The sequence below is a fragment of the Asterias amurensis genome, chromosome 6 (genome assembly GCF_032118995.1).
Source record: "Asterias amurensis chromosome 6, ASM3211899v1".
NCBI lineage: Eukaryota > Metazoa > Echinodermata > Asteroidea > Forcipulatida > Asteriidae > Asterias > Asterias amurensis.
Genome location: NC_092653.1, coordinates 729300 through 752686, shown reverse-complemented (window position 1 = coordinate 752686; position 23387 = coordinate 729300). Strand labels below are relative to the sequence as shown.

The following is a 23387-nucleotide window of genomic DNA, read 5'->3' as shown; positions in this document are numbered from 1 at the left end:
ACTTCGGGAGTCATAGTTTTAACCATAGCAATCGAAGCAGTCAATACTTGTATACTATCAACCTCTCCCCATAATACTCCCCATAATACTTTTAATCAAGAAAGTGTTTATGGTGATAATTATTTTGAGTAATTACCAATAGTGTCCACTGCCTTTAAGGTTGCCGCGACGAACGTTCAATTAATCAATAATTTATGTCCATTATTCAAAAAGTAAGGATAAATTGTTGTATTTACCCGTGCTGTGTTTTATTTGATGATCACATTTAACGAGTGGTTATTAAAGGAACATTAGCATGTTTTTTGCTAACAAAACATTTGCTGGCAGTGTAAGCACTTTATGTATTAATTATGTATTCGTTAATTGTAATCCACCATACATTAACTGACAAACCTGTAGTATTTGGAGAACGATCGGACATCTCGGTCACGAGAATATAGTGAAAAACCGATTACACGCATGATATCGATTAAAAAAATGAATAAAATGCTTACGGATTAATTTTATTTATTTTCTCTCATTTCAGACAGATTTTTGTTTTTTCTACTATGATCATCATTAGACCGTATAAGTTTTATGTAAAATCTGTGATCTTACGAGTTTTTTTCTTACCAACTAATAATAATGTTCCTTTAAGTTTGAATGTTAAACACATCACACCACGTTTGTTATATAGTACTATTGGCTTATTCTGAATAAACATCTTCGAATTAGTTACAAATTATATTTTGTTAATCATCAGATAAAATATCCAGTGCTGAATAACCACGAGATTATTATCTATACAGACACAATCTGTAGACATTGATTGTCATCCTGAAAACTTTGAGAATGATAAACTCGTAATTTATATTCGTATTGTTAACTTGATTCAAGTCCCGTTCTCGTGCGAGAGGTCCCAAAGCATATCCGCCGTCCCGCGGCGCGGTATTAGGTCAGGAAGTTTTCTGTTGGCGATGGGACTGAAAATAAAAGGGCTCTCATGGGACTGGGACTTGAGTCAAGTCTATTAGTCTACCGTATTGTGTGATTGACCAACTCCTGAATCGACTTATTCTTCTAGACATGTGTTTCTGGTGCATCCCAACATTAACAACTGATTAAATTTATCCTTGTAGTTTTTTAGACAACGAAGTTGTTTCCGATTGCCTTAACGGCTTCGAGAGTCTCGATGGCACTGTCCTTGATGAATCTAGCGGGAATAAGGAAGCCGTAACTACCAGTATCTCGAAGCTCTGGGGCGAAGGAGTATGGGATACCAGCTACGCCATAAGCCCAGTCAGCACTCGATCCTGCTGCCTCATCTGGAAAAACATACAAAACTTTTTATTTATTCAAGTTCGTCACAAACTATGCTTAAAGTGGCTCTTGGTATGGGAGGGGGGGGGGGGGGCTACAAGAAGGAGAGCTGAATGTAGGAATTTATGTTCCTCTTAAAACAGTCTAGATTGTGGGATGGAGGGAAACATGCACCAGGCAAGGAGTTCCAAAGAGATGCAGTATTTCAGATGTTGGAATGGCTTGTTGTTGTATGTACATCACAGCAAATATTTGTACTTCACCAGGTAATAAAATGTTTAGCTAAAGTCTGAATCTTTTTGTGGTCTCTTGTCAGTTTTTGTTTATATTGAAACGAAAGTTTTCTTAGGAGAGTGACTTAAAAGTGACGTAGTAACAGTGACATTGTCTATAAAGGGACAAAAAGTATATCATTAAAAGGGAAGGGATGCCATTCTAGCTGGGACCTCTGGTCTTGATTGACCTGATTCTGTATTAATCACCGGTAGAGGGCGCTACATAAACCGTTTTAGAGCCTGGCTTGGAAGGACTAGGGCAAGTCTACACATCAGGATCGTATATTAGGCCCATTTCGAATCCACGGCTTCGTCTTTGGATTTGGCTTCAGGCTCCGTTCTCTGGTCTGAAGCCCTGAACGCGTACGCAAAGCATGCTCAAAATGTCAAAACAGCCGCGGGGCCAAGCTAGCCTGAGCCGAATATGGAGAAGAAGCCATGGTTTCGAAAAGGGCCTACGTTTTTATTGTTTTCTGATACATATATCTCTTCTCTATATTAATTCGTTTTGCGGACGTTGCGATATCAGTGACTATGTTTAACACAATTAACGTATCCAATTGAGACTAGGACCCCCATTATGTTCTCTACCGTCTACAATTGAATGTTAAAAGAACTTTGCAGAGTTGGTAAGAAAAAACTCTAAGATCACAGATTTACATAAAACCTTTTTACACGGTCTATTCTGATGATGATATTTATTAGAAACATCCCTTGAAATATTTCTGTCTGAACTGTCATATAATGTGGAGAAATAAATAAAAACTAATTTCCCTATTTTTTTAATCGATGTCATGCAAATAGTGTAATAGGTTTTCGCTATTTTCTCGGGGCCCAGATGGCTGATCGATCTCAAACTTTTCGGGTTTGTAAGTTTTTGTTTATGGTGGATTATACAAAGTGCTTACACTGCCAGCAACTGTTTTGTTAGCAGTAACCAATTTTGTAATGTCGTTACAATGGCCTCGCAGCAGTCTCTTTGTTTTCGTTTGATCAAGTTGGATAACATTACTACTTACATATAATATTAGCAATGCTGCCGGTGGTGTATTGTGTTCCATATACTGACGACAGTGCTGCAACAGCCTTATCAGCTAGTGCTTTCTGCAAGACGAAAAACAAAACAATTATCAACAAATGTCAAACGTTTATGTCTTGGGATCTTTCAACTTTTGTGGAATGTGAAAATGAACCAAGGGAGACTCCACTATGCGTGAGCAGCTTGTTTTAAGACGTACTTGTTTTAAGTATCGATGTTTGGCATTACTTGATAAACAGAATGATCTGCATCCTTCTATGTGACAATTCAATTTAATTTGATGGGACTTTAGTTCCCACTGATGACATCCACAATGATGATCTGCATCCTTCTATATGACAATTCAATTTAATTTGATGGGACTTTAGTTCACACTGATGACATCCACAATGACAATACATACATTAGCAGCTCTATGAGTAGGCCCTGGTCTCGACAAGCGCTTTTTGCGTTGTGTAATGCTGCCGCATCTTATAAACGGGTGTCATTATTCAAAAAAACTTCAAAAACCTGTCTCGAAATACATGAGACGCTCTTTTAGACAAAGGTAAGTTATTATTATTGATAAAGAATGCAATAAATTTGGATATCTGTAAAAAATATGGATGTACAATTTTGTATAACGATATTACTCTATTCTGATCAGAATGACCGTGTTCCGCCCCAATTTGACAATCGTCCAAACTGTAGTTTGGACTCGTCCCTACAACTCGAGTGTTAAAGTTGGGCGTCACAACTATAGTTGGGACGCCCCAATTTTGTTGTTAAAGTTGGGGCGTCCCAACTTAAGTTGGGACCGTTTATGGTCTATATAGCTCTTTGGACTGGTCCCAACTTTGGTGTTAAAGTTTGGGTGCCCCAACTATAATTAGGACTGGTCCTAACTTGGGTGTTATAGTTGGGGCGTCCTGTTAAAGTTGGGAAGTCCCAACTATAGTTGGGACCGGTCCCAACTTGGGTACTAAAGTTGGGGCGTCCCAACTACGATTGTATTTGGTCGATCAATCTTACCTGGTCACGGTAGTTAGCAGGAAGTCTCTTAGTGTAACCCCATGGGACCATCCAGTACTGACTGTAGCAATGGAAGTCAACAAACACCTGCACATTCCTCAATGTGAGAATGTAGTCAGTAACTGTCTTAACCTCGATCTCAGTATGTGCTGCTGTACCACAGTACGTATCGGAGCAGGGGAAGTTGCTGGCACCAGTCTCTGTAAAGTGGGGGAAACGGTTGATAATGTCAGAATTATCGGTCTTCACTGAGGCAATGTGTACATAACTTTATGTTGTTGTTATTACCGGTGTTTAGTTTAACGACCAAAGCTACAGGCCCTAGGATCGAATTCACAAAGATAGTCCAAACTCATTCCCAATTCAAAAATTAAGGCTTGTCCTCAGAAGCTGTCTCCTAACTCGAGAAGAGACTAGCCTATGGTAACTCTTTTTGAAACCCACCCCGGACTGTGAAGGGACAACAGCGACCTCTACAGTTTTCAATGAATGTGGCTCAATATAATTGTGCCATCATGTTTCTAACAATACATGTATGGTATATAGCCTGAACATCTGACGTCACACTTTGAGGCTCGTGAATAAACGCCAGATAGTGGATTCAGTTCCATCCGCCACGTTGAATCTTTAAACTGAAAGCCTAAAAAACATACTGATGGGGTTAAGCCACAGTTTTAAAAAAGGTTCACCTTTTATGGCCACGGTCTAGACTGTTAACTGTTGGTCTGTAAGACTCAGTTTGATGTTATGTTCTGTTGGCACTTGGATTTAAAATGGCGGATGTAGCCTAAGCCACAGCCAATTTTCGTCGATTATACACCTTCGAATCTGTGGATTGATTTGTAAAGTAAAATGACTTACCGCACCAGTGGTGGTCCCAGTTTCGGTTGGGGTCAGTTCCAACACAGGCAGAGAGATATGTGGGTGATCTGGTTTTACGCCACATGCGATCCTAGGGGGAAAACATCATTATTTTCATTTAAAGATACTGGACACTATTGGTAATTGTCGAAGACCAGTGTTCTCACTTGGTGTATCTCAACATATATGCACAAAATAATAAACCTGTGAAAATTTGAACTCAATTGGTCGTCGAAGTTGCGAGAATGGAAGACTTAAAAACACCCTTATCACACGAAGTTGTGTGCTTTCAGATTTCGGGACCTCAAAAAGTCTCGAAATCAAATTCTTGGAAAATTACTTCTTTCTCGAAAACTATGTTACTTCAGAGGGGCCGTTTCCCACAATGTTTTATACTATCAACAGCTCCCCATTACTTGTTACCAAGTCAGTTTTTATGCTAACAATTATTTTGAGTTATTACCAATAGTGTAAAAGTATCTTTACAAAAGCTAAAAAGTAACATGTTGCATTTCTCTGAACTTACCCCACTACATGTATAGTCGTATCCATGAAAGTCGAGCATGGGTAGGGTTAGGGTGAGGGTTAAAGGGTTAGGGAACGGTTAAGGGTTAGGGTTACAGTTGGGGTAAGGGTTTGGGTTAGGATTTGGGTGAGGGTTATGATAAGGGTGACGGTTAGGGTTAGGATTTGGGTTATATTGCTCTAAACTTGCCCCACTCCATGTATACTCGTATCCATCAGTGTCGAGCATGGGTAGGGGTTATGGCTAGGTTTAGAGTTATGATAATGGTTAGGGCTAGGATTAGGGTGAGGGTTAGGGTTAGGATTGGGGTTTAACTTCTCTGAACTTACCCCACTCCATGTGTACTCGTAACCATCAGGGTCGAGCATGGGCAAGGGTTAGGGTTAGGGTAGGGTTAGAAGTAGAGTAAGGGTTTTGGTAAGGGTTAGGGTAAGGGTTAGGGTAAGGGTTATGGTATTACCCTAACCCTTACTCAAAGGGTTCGAGTTATGATAAGGGTTAGGGCTAGGATTAAGGTGAGGGTTAGGGTTGGGATTGGGGTTATATTTCTCTGAACTTTGTACTCGTAACCATCAGGGTCGAGCATGGGTAAGGGTTAGGGTTAGGGTAAGGGTTAGGGTAAGGGTTAGGGCTAGCATTAAGGTGAGGGTTAGGGTTGGGATTGGGGTTATATTTCTCTGAACTTACTCCGCTCCATGTGTACTCGTAAACATCAGGGTCGAGCATGGGTAAGGGTTAGGGTAAGGGTTAGAGTTTGATAAGAGTTAGGGCTAGCATTAAGGTGAGGGTTAGGGTTGGGATTGGGGTTATATTTCTCTGAACTTTGTACTCGTAACCATCAGGGTCGAGCATGGGTAAGGGTTAGGGTTAGGGTAAGGGTTAGGGTAAGGGTTAGTGTTATGATAAGGGTTAGGGCTAGGATTAGGGTGAGGGTTAGGGTTAGGATTGGGGTTTAATTTCTCCGAACTTACCCCACTCCATGTGTACTCGTAACCATCAGGGTCGAACATGGGTAAGGGTTAGGGAAAGGGTTTGGGTAAGGGTTAGGGTAAGGGTTAGGGTAAGGGTTATGGTATTACCCTAACCCTTACCCTAAGGGTTCGAGTTATGATAAGGGTTAGGGCTAGTATTAGGGTGAAAGTTAGGGTTAGGATTGGGGTTATGTTTCTCTGAACTTACTCCGCTCCATGTGTACTCGTAACCATCAGGGTCGAGCATGGGGAAGGGTTAGGGTTAGGGTAGGGTTAGAAGTGGGGTAAGGCTTTTGGTAAGGGTTGGGTATAAGGGTTAGGGGAAGGGTTAGAGTTATGATAAGGGTTAGGATTATATTTCTCTGAACTTACTCCGCTCCATGTGTACTCGTAACCATCAGGGTAGAGCATGGGGAAGGGTTAGGGTTAGGGTAGGGTTAGAAGTAGGGTAAGGGTTTGGTAAGGGTTGGGTATAAGGGTTAGGGGAAGGGTTAGAGTTATGATAAGGGTTAGGATTATATTTCTCTGAACTTACTCCGCTCCATGTGTACTCGTAACCATCAGGGTAGAGCATGGGGAAGGGTTAGGGTTAGGGTAGGGTTAGAAGTAGGGTAAGGGTTTGGTAAGGGTTGGGTATAAGGGTTAGGGGAAGGGTTAGAGTTATGATAAGGGTTAGGATTATATTTCTCTGAACTTACTCCGCTCCATGTGTACTCGTAACCGTCAGGGTTGAACATGGGTAGGATGTACCAATCGATCTGGTCTAAGAGGGTTGTTATGGTAGAATCACTGCCGTAACCCTGAACCATCTGCAGAAAGCATCACAAATAAAATATATCAGTCAGACTGGGTTTGAAAAGTAAACATCATGCTCCTATTTGTTAATTAGAATTTAATATCAGCAACTGGCGTACAGACATTTCATTTGGGGGAGTGGGACAAGACCGAACTATTCATGTTGTGCACTCTGTTCAACCTCATGTGCAGGGTAGTTGGGGTGGGGCAAAGGGGAGGGGCGCTCCCATCCGCTGTCCACTCTAGTTACGCCACTCTTGTACAATCTTAATGCAAACAGAACCTTTATGACCATTGTGGCTAATGAAAGCCACTTTATGTTGTTAGGCAAACAGAACCTATTTTGACATGGGAGCATTGTTGTTGGTGACGCCATTCAGAGGAGTGTGCAAACAGAACTTACCATGTTCCACTTACGGTGGTCGGCTAACAGAACTTACCATGTTGACCATGGCGAGCATTGTGGCTGGTGAAAGCCACTCACGGGAGTGCACGCCACTCTCCAACCAGATAATGGGCTTGTTGAAGCCACTTTTACCGATCTACAATAATTCGGGGGAAAAAACATAAAACCACAATTTAGGAAATACTTCTATTAAATGGGAAAGACCATGGATGATATTTTGAAAGTGTGGTGACGGTTTGCTGATTCGGATTTTTAAGAGATGCGATGTTCCGGCAAATTCACACCCTAAGAAGAACTATCTACTTAATGAGTTATACATTTCAACGAAACTGTACTCATATTCATTTCGGTCCATCCCGAGTAATATGCCTGTAGTTTGTTCACAGAACTCGGGAAAGTACTTGAGTATACAGTGCTAGTAAAGCACATTGGTGTATATGGGTAAAACCATTGATCTCCATTGTCAGTACATGGAGATCAATGGGTAAAACCAAAATAAATATGCTTTATCCCGAACCTCGCTACCATAGGGATATATATGGATCAAATTTGGATACCAGCAAGACCACAATAGACCTTATCGCAAATACCAATGCGCAAGCGCAGACTGTTGAATGAGGTGCATTGTGGGATATATATGAATCAAATTTGTAATCAGCTAGACCACAATGCACCTAATTCCAAGCTTTACGCGCGCGCCCCGGTATTTTGCGAAAAGGTCTATGCATAGATATAGAATAGAATAACTAGATCGGCCGCGCGTACATACGCGGGTTCTGGCATGGGGGCCGCCATTGCATATCTCCCGTGTACATTTTCTGTGCTTTGCCGTCAGCACGTGACTTTTTGCCGTCAGCACGTGACATTTAGCGCGTCAAAGGCCTATCTCCCGTGTTAATTTTCGCGCGTCGCCTTTCGAACGTGAAATTTTTACCGCGTCCATGGCAAACCAAAACTTGTTCTACACAGGCAATGGCACGTATGTACGCGCGGCCGATCTAGTTATTATAATTCTACATCTATGGGTCTATGCCGGGCAGCGCGCCGTATCACGCTAGCTCTGCGTGCGTCTCTAACCCCTGGGAGGGAAACTGCTTTCCGTGTCTTTGATTGGCTAACAAATACGCGCAAAATTTGAAACGCCGTGCGTCTTCAAAAAGCTCTATACGCCGAAACGCGTGCGTATAAAGATGTACGTATTCATCACGCAACACTGAACGCCAAGGTAAGTTTATACCTTTTATTACACACAGTGCATCCAGCCCGTGCGCGACTAACGCCCAACACAGAACAGATCAACCACAGAAAGGACTATATAAGTTATCACACAAGCGCGAGTGGAATACGGAAAAATATAGCGCTTCTGCGTCCCATATACAACGAGGCCGAAGGCCGAGTTGGATATGGGACGCAGACACGAGCGCGCGTGTGATAACGTATTTATCTTCAAGCAAACTTGGTGCGTGACATCGAACACACAATACGCATGGTAGTGATATTAGCCGTGCAATATTATACAAATATTGACTGCTTCGAGTGCTATGGTTAAAACTATGACTCCCGAGGTGATCCACGGAGCGTTCTATTTTCCCGAGGCGAAGCCGAGGGAAAATAGAACGCTCCGGGGATCACCGAGGGAGTCATAGTTTTTAACCATTGCACGAGTAAAAGCAGTCAATATTTGTATTTTCCCTCGGCTTCGCCTCGGGAAAACAGAACGCTACGGGGATCACCTCGGGAGTCATAGTTTTAACCATAGCACTCGAAGCAGTCAATATTTGTATAATATCCCATATATTTGGATATTTTGAAGTCACACTTCCATGAGTGCGTTTTGGCGACCCCAACCAGAATTATTGGTTATCGGTTGAGCGTTTTCGCGTGTTCAGTTGAGCGCGTTGACGATGCTGTTCAGACCAACCGGTAACCGACTTGTTGAGTTGGTTGGGCTTTGGTTGGGGTCGCTAAAACGCACCCCAGGGGTTATGATCGAGCAAGGCATGCTGGGAAAAAATGGCGCGGCGAGATCGATCGAGGTTGGCTTTATCCCATATGAAATTGTACTTGTAACACATTTAAAAACAAATTACGGTACAAATAAAAAAATAAAAAAATTATCCACGGAGAAACGAAGAAAATGTCTACACACGCTGCATGCGACGGCTAATGCATGTCTGGCTGATGCAGACGCGGATAGCTATGAGTCACAAATTTGTTGTTTAAACGCAATTTACTATTAATTGAATGGGAGACTTTCGGGACGCTTGGTGGCAGCAGACTTACCAGAGTAAAATCCATTGTTCTAAGTAATGTGCGCACGCTCAGAACTACGTAAACAATGAAAATTTACCGGGTAAGTCTGCTGCAAACTAGTGTTTCAAAGTCTCCCATTGTGATTTGTTTGCAACTGAAATGAATTTTATACTCGATCTTATAATTATATATATTTCGAGTAATTTGACAACATTCTTGGGTGCTCCACTGTACAGAAGGCCATTGTCTCCTCTCGGATCATCACCCCATCCATACATATTTATTCAATGTCAGACTCAACAGTGTATACCTCGGTTTGGTCTATTTGGTTTTATTAAAAATATTCTGCCATTTCATTGGTTAAGAGCGTGTCACATGATATGTCTTAGTTTTACTAGAAACGGCGGCCGTGTGATAGTACATCGATTGCCATGTGATAGTCTGACGACTATCACACGGCGTGCAGTACCTAGGCGTCTTTTTATCTACCTTGAGCCCAATCAGTTGTGCATCTGTGTATCTGCAACGCCCGTGCGAACGTTACGTTTACGAGGATGATAAATAGTATGTTGGTGTGTTATAAAACAAATATTGACTGCTTTTACTCGTGCTATGGTTAAAACTCCGACTCTCTCGGTGATCCCCGGACCATTCCATTGAATGACTTCTGACCTCTGTTCCATTTTCCCTCGGCTAGACAGACAGACAGACAGACATACAGACAGACAGACAGACAGACAGACAGACAGACAGACAGACAGACAGACAGACAGACAGACAGACAGACAAACAAACTTCTTACCTTTAGGAGCTTAATTTGTCTTCCCTCGTATGATGTCCCGAGAAGCTCTTCAGTAACAATGTTGCTGTACTGGCTGGCAATGTCGCTCACCCATTGGTTGATCTGAAATAAAACATATTAAATAAATAGTTAATGGCCTGACGATTCGACTCAAGCAGGATCTCTCTCGAAGGCTACATGACAACACAACAAACATGAACAGGTAACTAAGTTAAACATAAGCAGGGAAGTGTAAATACATGAATAGATGTAAAGCGGGAGAGAGAGTCAGAAAGTACAGAAAAGCAAGGGGTACACAAATGAATGTAAGCAATACCAATTGGAATTAAAGATAGACCACTGGTTCACTGACGTTCCAAATAGTCTCAATCTATAGGTTTAGGTTTTATTCCATGTCATTGAAAACTTAATAGAGGACAATGACCCGCATTGATCCACGCCCAGCCACGCTGGGAATCGAACCCCGTTCTCGCACAATTTTTTATTTTATTTTCTGGATGTATTTTAGTGTATGTATGTTTAAATAAGTAAGTTTATCTGCATTGCTTTGTTTTTGAATCTTTCATTGTCAACTCCGATGCATTGTTTTAACAAACCAGAAATTATAATAATATTCACTTATCTACGCCCAGCCACGAAATTGAACCTCGGTTTTTGCTTAAACCGAACTTGAGTCAAATTGTTTCCTGCCCTTGGGAGGTTTCAGGTTCACGTCCTCCTTACCTCATCGTAAGTGTGATAACTGTCGTAATCAAATGCAGCAGAAGTCGACACTTCTGATCTCTGTTTCTGTTCTTCGATCAGTTGCTCGACATTGTCGATGAAAACCTCAGCTTCGATACCGTGCTTACTAAGAACTGATAAAGCCTCGGTCTGGAAGTTCGGTCCAACCATGAAGTCGATTGGTTTACCGGCGTGACGTGGTTCAGCCCAAAAGTCAAGCTAAAGAGATATATACCAACACACTGTCACTAAAGTTAAAGGAACATATTACCAACACACTGTAACTAAAAATACAGGAACAAAACCAACAAGTGTTCTACTATTACTATAGTTTAAGAAACATAACAAACACTTACGCTGACTTACTTATTAATATTACTATACTTAAAGGAACAAAACCCACTCTTATACTGGTACTTAGCCTAAGGAAACATTTCACTGTCACTTAAGCTGAAGAAACATTTCCACTATTATAAAAGAAAACATCATAAAGCCTATAGACCATTATCACGGTGCATCCACCTTGAATTTCTCCCATTGATATCAATGTTACCAAACCGAGGATGGAAGAACAAAATAGTCTGGTTCCTAATTGCAAGATAATTATCAACATGCATTATTGTTATTCGATTGGAGGAACATGACCAAGATGGAGACAGCATGATAAAGGTATATAGTTCGTACTCCCTGCGAAAGCCAAGTGAACGTTGACGTCACATGGCTGTTTTCGAACGAGTGTTCGCAAGGTTGGAGCACATTTCAACTGATGAGAATTACAAGAGTCGGTAAACATTAAGATGTGCAAGTTAAACCTTTTAAGTTCAACAGTTTTGAAATGAGAATATTTCGTGACGTCACTGTGACGTATTTCCTACCTTGCCTTCAAGCAGAGTCTTAAGGAATCCCATGGTACGGACCTCGTCATCGTCACGTGGGTTTACACGAAACACTTTGAAGCTGTATAGGAACAAATGAAACACGTCATCGGCCGCCACTTTGTTACCATTCTATCGTAATCAATGAAAACTAAAGTGAGGCGAACATGGATATAATTGGTCTCTATATTTATATACTAAAATGCGTATTGAAGGAATTGAAGCTGTGGTACACTTATTTTGTCAGGAAACATGATCAATATCGTCCTCATCGGAAATTTCAAAATCCCAAACACTCTTAAAGTTTAGAACTTGTACCTATTATATAGAAGTTTAAGTTAAATTCTATCCGTTATTAAGTATAGCATTACTGAATTTACTCAATTAAGACAATCTTTAAGCATACAAGTTGAGTTATTTAACCACCTTTTTTTTTACAATTTCCAAGTGAATACTCACATGGAAGCAATATTCAATGAGGTACGGTTTTGTAAGTAAGCTTTCGTTCCTATCCAACGCTAATTCAACACGAAAAGCAAAGACTAATTCAAAAATTCTAAAATAAGTCGAGCACCAATGCCCACCAGTGCCAAAGTCCATTTCCCGCCCGCCCCACTGCAAACACGCAAACCTTAGCTTCATCACGTACGGCCACTACAAAACTTAAAGGAACACGTTGCCTTGGATCGGTCGAGTTGGTCTTTGAAAAGCGTCTGTAACCGTTTGTTATAAAATGAATATGATTAGAAAGATATTTTAAAAGTAGACTATAATGATCCACACAAGTATCACTCGAAATTGCGTGGTTTTCCTTTTACCTCGTTGACAAACACGGTCGGCCATTTATGGGAGTCAAATTTTTGACTCCCATAAATGACCGACCGTGTTAGTTCGCAAAGTAAAAAGAAAACCACGCACTTTCGAGGCAAATGTGTGTGGATCATTGTATTCTACTTTTAAAAAACCTTTCTAGCCATATGCATTTTAAAACAGACGGTTACAAATGTTTTTCAAAGACCAACTCGACCGATCCAAGGCAACGTGTTCCTTTAATTTGTAGCGCATTTTATCCCTTCCAGTTAAAATACGAAAATTCTTTTGTTAGCACGTAGCTAGGAGTTTTTTGTCCAGCGGTTCCTGAAGGCATAAGAGACTGTTTGGTTTGTCTGAGAGGCTAAATACTTATAGATTTGGGAGGCGGGTATAATTCTACCCACATTTCTGGAAGGTTTTTCTTTGTGTGAAATCTGATTTCGGCAAAACTTGGATATGTGGTGAATAGAAATAAACCCCGGGGGACACCGGCTTGTTTTCACAACGGGAGAGGTTGGTCGACTGACAAAAAATACCCCCCCCCTTCGGCTTTTTGCTAAATGTATTGAGCTCGAATCTTACTAAGGACCGTCAACATTATAGATTATTTATTCTAGGCTTACCTCAAATGATCCTTTCCTAATCTGAACTAATAAGTGCTGCTTTTGCATTTATTTTCAGTTGTATTCACAAAAAGTATTGGGCTATGTTTACATGGTATTTTTAAATTATTGACAACTGGAACAGTTTTGTTAATATTTTTAAGGAAACACTCGCCAAAATTCTCAATTAAAGGCGCCTGCACACCTTTGGTAACAGTCAAAGACCAGTTATCACTTGGTGAACCCCATGCATCAAGCAACAAATCTGTGAACAATTTGACTCAATTGGTCATCGAAGGTGTGAAGCAACAAATCTGTGAACAATTTGACTCAATTGGTCATCGAAGGTGTAAGATGCATAACAAAATGCCCCAGGCCTGAAGTCTTTACAAAGTAAGTTTTTATGCTAACAAATATTTTGAGTACTTACAAATAGCGCCCAGTGCCTTTAATATACTATCAATTGAAAGTTGTTTTTTAGAACAGAAAATACAGTTAAACATTAATTTGCGGATACTAGATAAAAAATACTAGATCAATGACTCGTTAGCCAAGAAAACAAAACCAAAAACCAAGTCGATATCAGTAAACACTCAAAATAACTCGAGAGTGTTTTCGTCTCGCTACTTGTTCTTTGTTTTCACCAAAGTACAATCATAGAACAGGGGAAAACCTGCAATGTAGACTTACCCATCGTAATTAATTGTCCCGAGGCAAACCCCGAGTGATGCCAGCAACACAGCCACCTTAAACAAACCCATCATTACCTCAAAATCTCACACACACACACTGCTCTCCAACAACAAAACATGTTTCTTATATAACCCAAAATTAAGCGGATTACAATTAATACCAGCCTGATTTGAGAAAAGAAACAATTGTATCTGTGATTAGAGGATTATGATTCTAATCAAAAGTCAACGCTGTCAACTTTGGACTTAAATTAAATCTACTTTCATTTCATATTTTAATCACCTCACAAAGGTTTTTTTTTTTTTTTTCGCTCTTAAAATGATCAGTATCATCTTAAAATATGTAAATTTGTTTATAAAAAGCCCCGACAGGAATATTATTTATTTATCGACCTCGATTGAGACCCTGGTATACACAACTCTCTTTAGTTTACAAATCAGGAGATAAAAGATCATCATTTTCGGCCATCCCTTTTGTTTTTGGACACTGCACACCATGTGGTGTATTCAAACATTATGCATAGAAAAACAAGCCTGTGAAAATTTGGACTCAACTGGTCATCGAAGTCGTAAGAGAATAACGAAAGAAAATTACAAATGTTTGTACTTTCAAAGGCCTAATAGAAGGCATCAGGCATGAAGTATTTTATTATTGGGGGAGCATATACCTCTTTCTCAAAAACAACGTCACGTCAGAGAGGGAGCCGTTTATCACAATGTTTTATACTATCGACAGCTCTGCCATTGCTTGTTACCAAGTAAGGTTTTATGTTAACAATTATTTCGAGTAATAACCAATAAGGTGCAGTGTCTTTACTTGTTCTGTTAAAGACTTTTGAAGACGTTATCGATATTAGGACGCACATCCACTTTGTAACTCTTGTTTTGTTTACGTATTTTCTACATACGTCACAGACTCAAACATAAGAATCAGCTGGTAATTAATCAAATCTGTCTAACGTTAAGTAACTTAGCAGATGTTAGGTTCACAATGTATGATTATGTAAATTACGGCTCGTATTTGTTTGAATAGTTATCCGACGAACTGCATTAAAGACCCGAGACACTAGTGTTAATTACTCAAAATAATTACTAGCATACAACCTTACTCGGTAACGAGAAATTGGGAGAGGTTGATAGTATACACATAATGAATGTTTATGAGTGCAATGGTGCGAATATGTTCATGAGTTGAAAGATGGAATGTTCCATTCAACGAGGCGGAGCCGAGTTGAATGGAACATTCCAGCTTTCAACGAATGAACATATTATTCGCACCATTGCACGAATGAAAAACATTCATTATTTGTTTTATATAACATCCAAGTAGATCTTTGTGATTTTGATTGAAAGATACAACTTTCAAAACAAACAAAGCGTAGGCCTACAATTTTTAATTGTAGAAGTCGAATGCTAGTAATTTTACTAATATGCCGTGCAGTAACACTGCTTCGTTACCAAAGACACGCGCACGCAGTGATGTTTTTACTCAGCTTTTTCGTTCCATCCGAAAAGTACTATTGCACGCTGGCAGCGTGCAATGGTACTTTTCGGATGGAACGAAAAAGCACGATGAGTGACTCAGCGTGCAATGTTACTTTTATTTGCTATCACGTGACGGACAATCCTCCAATCAAATGACAAGGATCTGCTTGGGTGTTATATAATATAAAACATTGTGCGAAACGGCTCCCTCTGAAGTAACGTAGTTTTCGAGAAAGAAATAATTTTCCACGAATTTGATTTAAAGACTTCAGAATTAGATTTTGGGTGTCTACAATACATTGTCTGGCACTCATTGTATGGGTGTCTACAATACATTGTCTGGCACTCATTGTTTGGGTGTCTACAATTCATTGTCTGGGTGTCTGCAATTCATTGTCTGGCACTCATTGTTTGGGTGTCTACAATACATTGTCTGGCACTCATTGTTTGGGTGTCTACAAAACATTGTCTGGCACTCATTGTTTGGGTGTTTACAATACATTGTCTGGCACTCATTGTTTGGGTGTTTACAATTCATTGTCTGGCACTCATTGTTTGGGTGTTTACAATTCATTGTCTGGCACTCATTGTTTGGGTGTTTACAATTCATTGTCTGGCACTCATTGTTTGGGTGTCTACAATACATTGTCTGGCACTCATTGTTTGGGCGTCTACAATACATTGTCTGGCACTCATTGTTTGGGCGTCTACAATACATTGTCTGGCACTCATTGTTTGGGTGTCTACAATACATTGTCTGGCACTCATTGTTTGGGTGTCTACAATACATTGTCTTGCACTCATTGTTTGTGTAACCACAATTCATTGTCTTACAGTCATTGTTTGGGCTGCTATAATACATCGTCTTACAGTGATTGTTTGGGTGACAAAAACTCCAATAATTGGACTCAAAGAAACCATTTTACTTTACTGATTGGTATTTCAGGATTTGATATAATTGTTTATTTGCACATCATTAAAAACATAATTTATGTCAGAATTTTTTTTATAAGTTAAATGGAACTTTATAAATTTAATTGATTTGCGAACGACAATACTCAATATATACACACAATAACCATTTGTTTGTTTGTTTTTAAAATGAAGAAAACAATTACACATTATTTAAAACTACAAGTTTGCATATCATTGCTAACAAAGACAAAGGAAAACTAAAACCAAACCATATCAACAACATAGATCTAAGTTTGCATCATAAATTGTTTCATTTCCACAGATGGATGATTGCCCAGCAGTGTTTCAAATGGTTCCTTTCAAATCGTGGTGAACAAAAAATCTCTTAATCGAACCTGTATACCCAGTGTCCTGATATAAGGGAATAAAAGAGTAGCGACTCGTTCTTTCACGGCCGTTTAGAACCGGCAGGGTCTTGCCGTGTGATAAAGGCCCGAGCCGAAGTCAATCATAAATGTCTTTTTGGTTAAAAGGCGTAATAATGTAAGAAACTCTGTTAAACTTATCTGTTTCTTTTGCTTAAGGTACATGTACAACGTCTATTTCCGACAGTTTCCGGATCCGTTCGTGCGCATGCGCGTATAGTCTTGGTGCAACACGTTCTTGTTTTCTTTTCACACACAGCGCGGCCAACTCACCGACAGCACCCGCATCGCCCGTCACAAGAAACGTCTTGCACCAAGACTAGCGCGGAATATCCGCTCAAAACCGGTTATAAACACTGGTCATAATTAAAGGTTTAAACACCCCCACGTGATGCGCTCTCCACCAATAGGAATAGCGAAACTGTCTGAGGTATTTATGAATGCAAGATTAAGTATAAGAAAAACACGACCAACCGAATAATGTTTTTATCAAACATTGCGTTAACACTTATATGTCTGCTACTCTCACAGGGTTTGTTTTGAACTAATGTGTTTCTTCAAAATGCAACGGTTTGGTTAATAATACCAGCCCCTTTAATTATTGTAGCAATCCTTTGATACTAAACCCCGTTCTAACATGGCAATTTAACTTTTTAACGAGGTCCGTTTTATAATCTACAATCATAATATTAAACGAAGCATCTCTAATTGCACCCATACTTTGAAAGTAATCGTTAATGCATGTAAAGAGACCATTGCTGAGCCGTTTTCACGTATGTTTTAAAGAGAAAAACAGTTCCATTCTGTGATTACACAAGGGTGTCATTAGTGTGTATTTGGAAACCAACCATACCATCAGAATGCGCCATTTAAAACATTATCAAACCTGAAGCAAATTTAAATGGATTTATCAAAAAAGCTTAAAGTTTGGACTCCGAGAATTCGATACCTCGGTACAAGTCCCACTTCCAGAGAGCTGTTTAAGCACAAAACGTAGCAGGGCCCAGCAACATTATGCTTACCAAATTAAGGTTACCAGCCAAAAATACCGTGTCATATATACAATGTGTGATTGGTGTTCTGATTATTTCTGCTAAGCAGGAAATTGTTTGGCAACATTTTCTTCTGAAGCAGCTCTATGGGACTGGGCCCTCATATTATGTATTTTTTCTTTCTTTCATGACAATGTTTTTAATTACAGACATCGGACGATATTTTGTTGGAACGGCTATGAGTTTGTCTGAAGTAATGACGTCACGTTTGCGTCATCAAAATCAACTGTTTTACTGATTCTTGGTTGTGTAAACTTGTATGACTTACTTGTATAAAGCCTGTTTTCTTCTGATACTAGAATTGCGAACGTCGGTCAAAGCAATCTGTCAACAACGTTAACTAAAATAAATTAAACTTGTCTGTTTTTCTTATTCCACTTCTCGAAATCATACCATCAGTTGAAGTATTTACGATCTTACACTAGATTATGGATTATTATTAGTGAACGTAATTTCACCTAGCATGAATCTTAAATCAAAAATCCATATACAAATACCAGTACTATCTAGGGGTTACTTTAAATTTACATTATGGAATACATTTTGCAACCCCATGCTGTACTCTACTTGATGAAATGCAATAATTACTCGAGTTGTGAGCTCTCTACGTAAACCATCAGCGTAATTGCTTAAACTCCCCCGAGTAATCCCGTGGGCTTCACAAACAGCTTATGTGGACTAGGCCATTCCCAATCCAGAGGGGAATATTCAATGTGTATTATGTTAATTTCAAATGTATATCCTCTTGGTCATTATTTGTTTTCAGCACGGGGCTTAAGAAAGACACAAATAGCCTGAAAATAATCTGTGTGACCGGGCCTGTGTGAGTAAGTTTTATGTAAGTCTGTGATCTTCACGACTTTATTTCTTCTTACCAATTCGGTATAGTTCCTTTAAACATACATCGTCTGTTTTGCCTGTTCCCTTCGGACCAACATGTCTTGAGTATTTCTAGTTTAGTCAATCGAAAGTGAAATAAACTTAAAACACATATCGTCAGAACTATTGAGTTAACAGCTGACTTAGATGACACTGGTATTTCTAATAAAGCCGGTAATAAAGTTCGTGATGAAGCAAAGAATCAAACATTTCATGCGCACAGAAAGTCCTGCTGATTAATAAACAGATGACCAGCCAAAAACTACATGTAGTGTTTGTTATTTGTGACTGGTCCCCTGTCATTTGTACTAAAAAATGATATTTAAACTGGGGCCTTTCTTGGGATGACGTCATGGGAATTATGTGGTTTACTTTACCGAGATAAATGTGTATAACGAAACAGTTGTCATAATTATTTATCATTATTATGATCATTATTAATTACCTGGTTGTCAAGGGGCATGCTCACGTTGCCTTTACTAAAAGAATAGCAAGTTTTTCTTAGTTAGTTTACCTTTTCAATAATTTCACCATTTTTAAATAAAAGTTATTTTAATTAAACCTTTATTTATTTGATTTTTATAATTTAAATGTTATTCCATAAAATGATCTAATTAAAAACTCGATGTTAATTACTACAATTGAATTATGCAAATATCAATTGAAAGACTGCTGGAAAAGTTCACAATTTTAAATACCACAAATTAAAATTTCAGCCTCAATAAATGCATAGCATTTTCCTCGATATCTTAAGATTATGCATCCGAGTATGATTTACGTTACATATTTTAGCAGTAGAACTACTTTTAACATGTATCGAATACTTTAAAGGTGCTCGCGTTTTCGGTCAGCAAAATTCCCAGCTATACAAAGTATTTGAATATAAAACTAATACTCAGCATGCTGAAGCATTGATGATAGATGACAAATGTTTGGGCACAACCTCTCTTCCCAAATATTTCACACAATACAAACGAGGACACCACACCTGTTGTAGTAGCTGCTGACATGTTATTGTTTAAGTTTATGCTTAAGTTTCAGTAAGTATTGTTTAAAGCTTTGCATGGTGGGGATTTAGGAAAAAACTATAAATAAATAATAAACCGGCAAATACAACCATGTAGAAATCTCTCTTTTGTGGAAGTGCTGGCTCTGAGCCGCTTTGGTATCGACGTTTCGAACACTATACTCTGCTTGTCTTCAGGAAAAGTGTTTATGGAAACAAGAGTTAACTTCACTTATCACTTTTCTTTAAAGTCCAAAAACAAGCGAAATTTGATGCTTACATGATACCGTCTAAAGCCACTGATTGACACATGGGCTCTGACGGTCCGTGACTACCAGGTTGATCCGTGTTCTTCAGTGATTTGACATTCAGGTACCACCCCACGTTTAGAACTAATCTTGATTTACGTCATCATGAAACTGATTTCAACGAATGTTGACATGCAAGACGTAGGCCATGCAAGAATGCCAATACATTTGTGGCACTGGGAACTAACAGTACAAGCAATGGAGGAATATTTATGACTATAATTTCAAAATGAACACACTTGGGAGTGGTCCAGCTTGTGTAAATGGAAAACTAAACTGTGGATCCCGGAAACTGTCGATATTAATATTTCCTTGCTCGTAAAATATTAAAAGAAAGATTGTCTCTTTTGTAAGTGCCATGGAGCAGACTGATGAAGTAGATCTGTGGCACTGGGAACTAACAATTAGTAAGCAATCAATAAATATTGATGGCTATAATTTCAAAATGAACGCACTTGGGAGTGATGTGCAAGTAGAAAATGAAACTATTTAGCTCTGGAAACTAAAACTTTAATGAGTAAGATCATCTCTTTCGTATTGACGAATTGGAGAAGTAGGAATAGGAAACTTGCGGGTACAACCATGTGTAAATCTCTTTTGAGTGAGTGTTGGCTCTGAAAAGAGCCGGTTTGGTCTCGACGTTTCGAACAGTATACTCTGCTCGTCTTCAGGAGAAGGTCGAGGAAGTGAATTGTGACTGCAAGACATGTTTTGGTGGCGGGTCTTCAATCATAGAATCTTGAGAATATTAACCAGCAACTTGGTCAAGACTTAAAGTCATTCATTCAGATGGAATGTAATATTGACGCAGCTGTAACATGGAATGGAAGACATGTGAGACAGTGATTTATTTTTAATGGAATGCTTTACAACTCTAGGAAATTGTACCCATTGAGGACCATTTGTTTAGTAGGATATCCGTTCTCTTTATGTTGCCCAAAAAAAATATTGAGTTAAAGGATTCGGATACTTTTTCAAAATGTTCACAGATTTACATTAAACTTACAGCATTTGAAGATAATGATAGTGGAAAGCTTCCCTTCAAATTTTACTAACTAAGGTTGTGTAGTTTTTGAGAAACGAGTAAAACAAGTCACAAAATAATTTTGGTATCATGAGACCAAAACTATTTTAGCATCTATACTCCCCTTAACCGGTTATGATATTATACCAAAACCATAGCATAACTGTTAATACGTTTTTACATGCTAAAACTGAGACGAAAATTATTACTTTTACTCATTTCTCAAAAATTACAGCACCTCAGTAAGTAAAATTTCAAGGGAAGCTTTCTACTATCATAATCTTCAAACTGTGTAAGTTTAATGTAAATCTGTGGACATTGTGTTTTTTTGTTAAGAAAAAGTACATATACCCTTTAAGGAAACGTTAAGTACAGTATCAGATAGACAGATAGTGGTAAAACCCCTTGGATAAATTTGGTACCAAATAAGGTTGACATCATTCTTTGACTACAAATTAACACAAAATTAATACCATTTACATTTTCAGCAATTTTTGATGATTCAGAATTTATCTCTAGATTTTGTGAACTAAAGATAAAAAGAATCGTTGTCAAGTTTTTTCTATCACACACAATGAAATGTCTTAAAGAAAGTAATAAGATAACCAAGCAATGTTACAACATCTTCGCTTCTACTGGAAGTACTGTTTTAGAATAAGATGTCAACTCAGCGAGAAGCAATAGACGTAGAGCGAGAGAACAGGGGTAAACCTGTGTTGCTCCAATACATATAGCAATGAACTTCGCGTAGGTCCTGAATACCATCAATCGAAACGTTTGTTTCATTGGTGAGCATTTAATGTTGAATCAAAGCTTTACACACGCTACACACGGAAGATATGTGTTGAATTGGAATACTTCTTGCAGTGTTAACATGGACTATGTACGACCACACCATAGCTTCCCGACACCACAACTAATCACTGTGTGTATTAAACCTTCCATTGGTGTAGCCTGAACATCTGACGTCACACTTCCAGACTCGTGAATTACGCCAGAGAGTGGCCTACAGCTTAGGTAAATCCCCGTCCATCTCCACCTTTCACCAACATTCATGCAGACAACCGCAAGTGCATTTGCCAAACGTCACCTCGGACCGACCAATCAAATCACAGATATAGAAAGCTCACGTCACTGCACGTTTATCCAATACAATGATTGTATCCATACAAAACAATGGTTCTCAAGTACCTGTATTTTTTTATCCTTGCGGATAAAGACAGGGTACCAGTCTACCATTGGTGCAGCTATAGTTTGCTGTGCTGCAACTGTTCTATACTGAGGCTTGGCGGGAAAGTTTGACACGGTTTCCATTCGTATCCAATAGTGTCGCTGCAATAGTTAAACAACGCTGTAAAACCTTATCGTCACATCGTCCCTCACTGCCGACTTACCATCATAAATATTTTTGTTATTCCACTGTTTATTAAATATTGTAAGAATATACAAACATCGCAATAGTGTGTTCCTCTCAGAGCTGTATTCTGGGGTCGTAATCCTTAGGAAGTCCAGTGCAGTTCCTGAGTTTAAGGGCCATGGAAACTGTCTTCAAAGATAGATCAACCATCTCTTTCATCTCCTCCGTATAAGGGTCGAAGGTAGAAGGAAGTTTTGGCTTGCCCGACCTCTTGAACTTTCCCAAGGGGCTGCTCAAGACACAAAGAAGTCTTTCTTCATCAACTGGGACTTTGAGAAACTTCACAATCCTTTTTAGATTATCGTAAAGGTTTGTTTGTAAGTCTTCGTAGTAAACCACGTGAACTCTTTTGCTGTACTGGATGAAATTTACGGCAGTGTTGGCCCAAGTTCTTGATTTTCCAGTTACAAAAGCTGTCCATTCTGCGGGGTAAATGCAATAGAATATAATTGAAAAAAAATCCAACTCCTTAATTCTTAAGAAAATCAATAGTTTGATATATGAGAGGATTGCGTGCGAAGGAAACAAAATGGCAGACTTATAGCGCCTAACGGTAAACACACTCGAAATTTGCGTAGGCTGTTGTATAATGGACGGTTGTATTTTAACCAATACGAAAAAGAAAAAAAAACATGCGACATTTTTCGTTTTAACAGCTGGCATTCTGCGTTCAAATAGACAACAAATATTGACCCTTTTCAAAGTGGTTGGAAATTAACACACCTAAAGTGCTCTAATTGTTACCTGACTGACGTATTTGTTCACACGTAAACGTTTAACGTCATCGGAGGCGTCAAATGAGACGGGTATAAAGACCTTTGTGGATTGCACTCACACTAATAAAATCGATACCAGACTATAGAAATTGTGTTTCGTATTATATCTACTGAAAGCAATGGATGCTTAGTCTTGAGTCAAGACGTCACTGGCAGC

General features: G+C 39.1%; 2 protein-coding genes across 3 annotated transcripts in view; both read right to left on the bottom strand.

The window, feature by feature from the left end:
* Positions 1-490: 490 nt before the first annotated feature.
* Positions 491-14025, bottom strand: LOC139938626 (carboxypeptidase B-like). The gene is made up of 10 exons (XM_071934224.1): positions 13942-14025; positions 11837-11918; positions 10962-11180; positions 10239-10340; positions 7218-7319; positions 6681-6791; positions 4486-4576; positions 3625-3824; positions 2594-2678; positions 491-1304 (listed from the first exon to the last, which is right to left on the bottom strand). Exons 1-10 carry the CDS (start codon positions 14013-14015, stop codon positions 1123-1125), a joined length of 1248 nt encoding a protein of 415 aa, XP_071790325.1. The 5' UTR covers positions 14016-14025; the 3' UTR covers positions 491-1122.
* A 2345-nt stretch (positions 14026-16370) lies between these two features.
* The window catches only part of LOC139938013 (sialate:O-sulfotransferase 2-like), a 67726-nt gene continuing 60709 nt past the window's right edge, over positions 16371-23387 (bottom strand). For both annotated transcript variants that reach the window (XM_071933363.1, XM_071933362.1), the window contains exon 9: positions 16371-22876. In XM_071933363.1, coding sequence (XP_071789464.1) covers positions 22509-22876 — 368 coding nt within the window. In that variant the 3' untranslated portion in view covers positions 16371-22508. The remainder of the gene's footprint in view (positions 22877-23387) is intronic.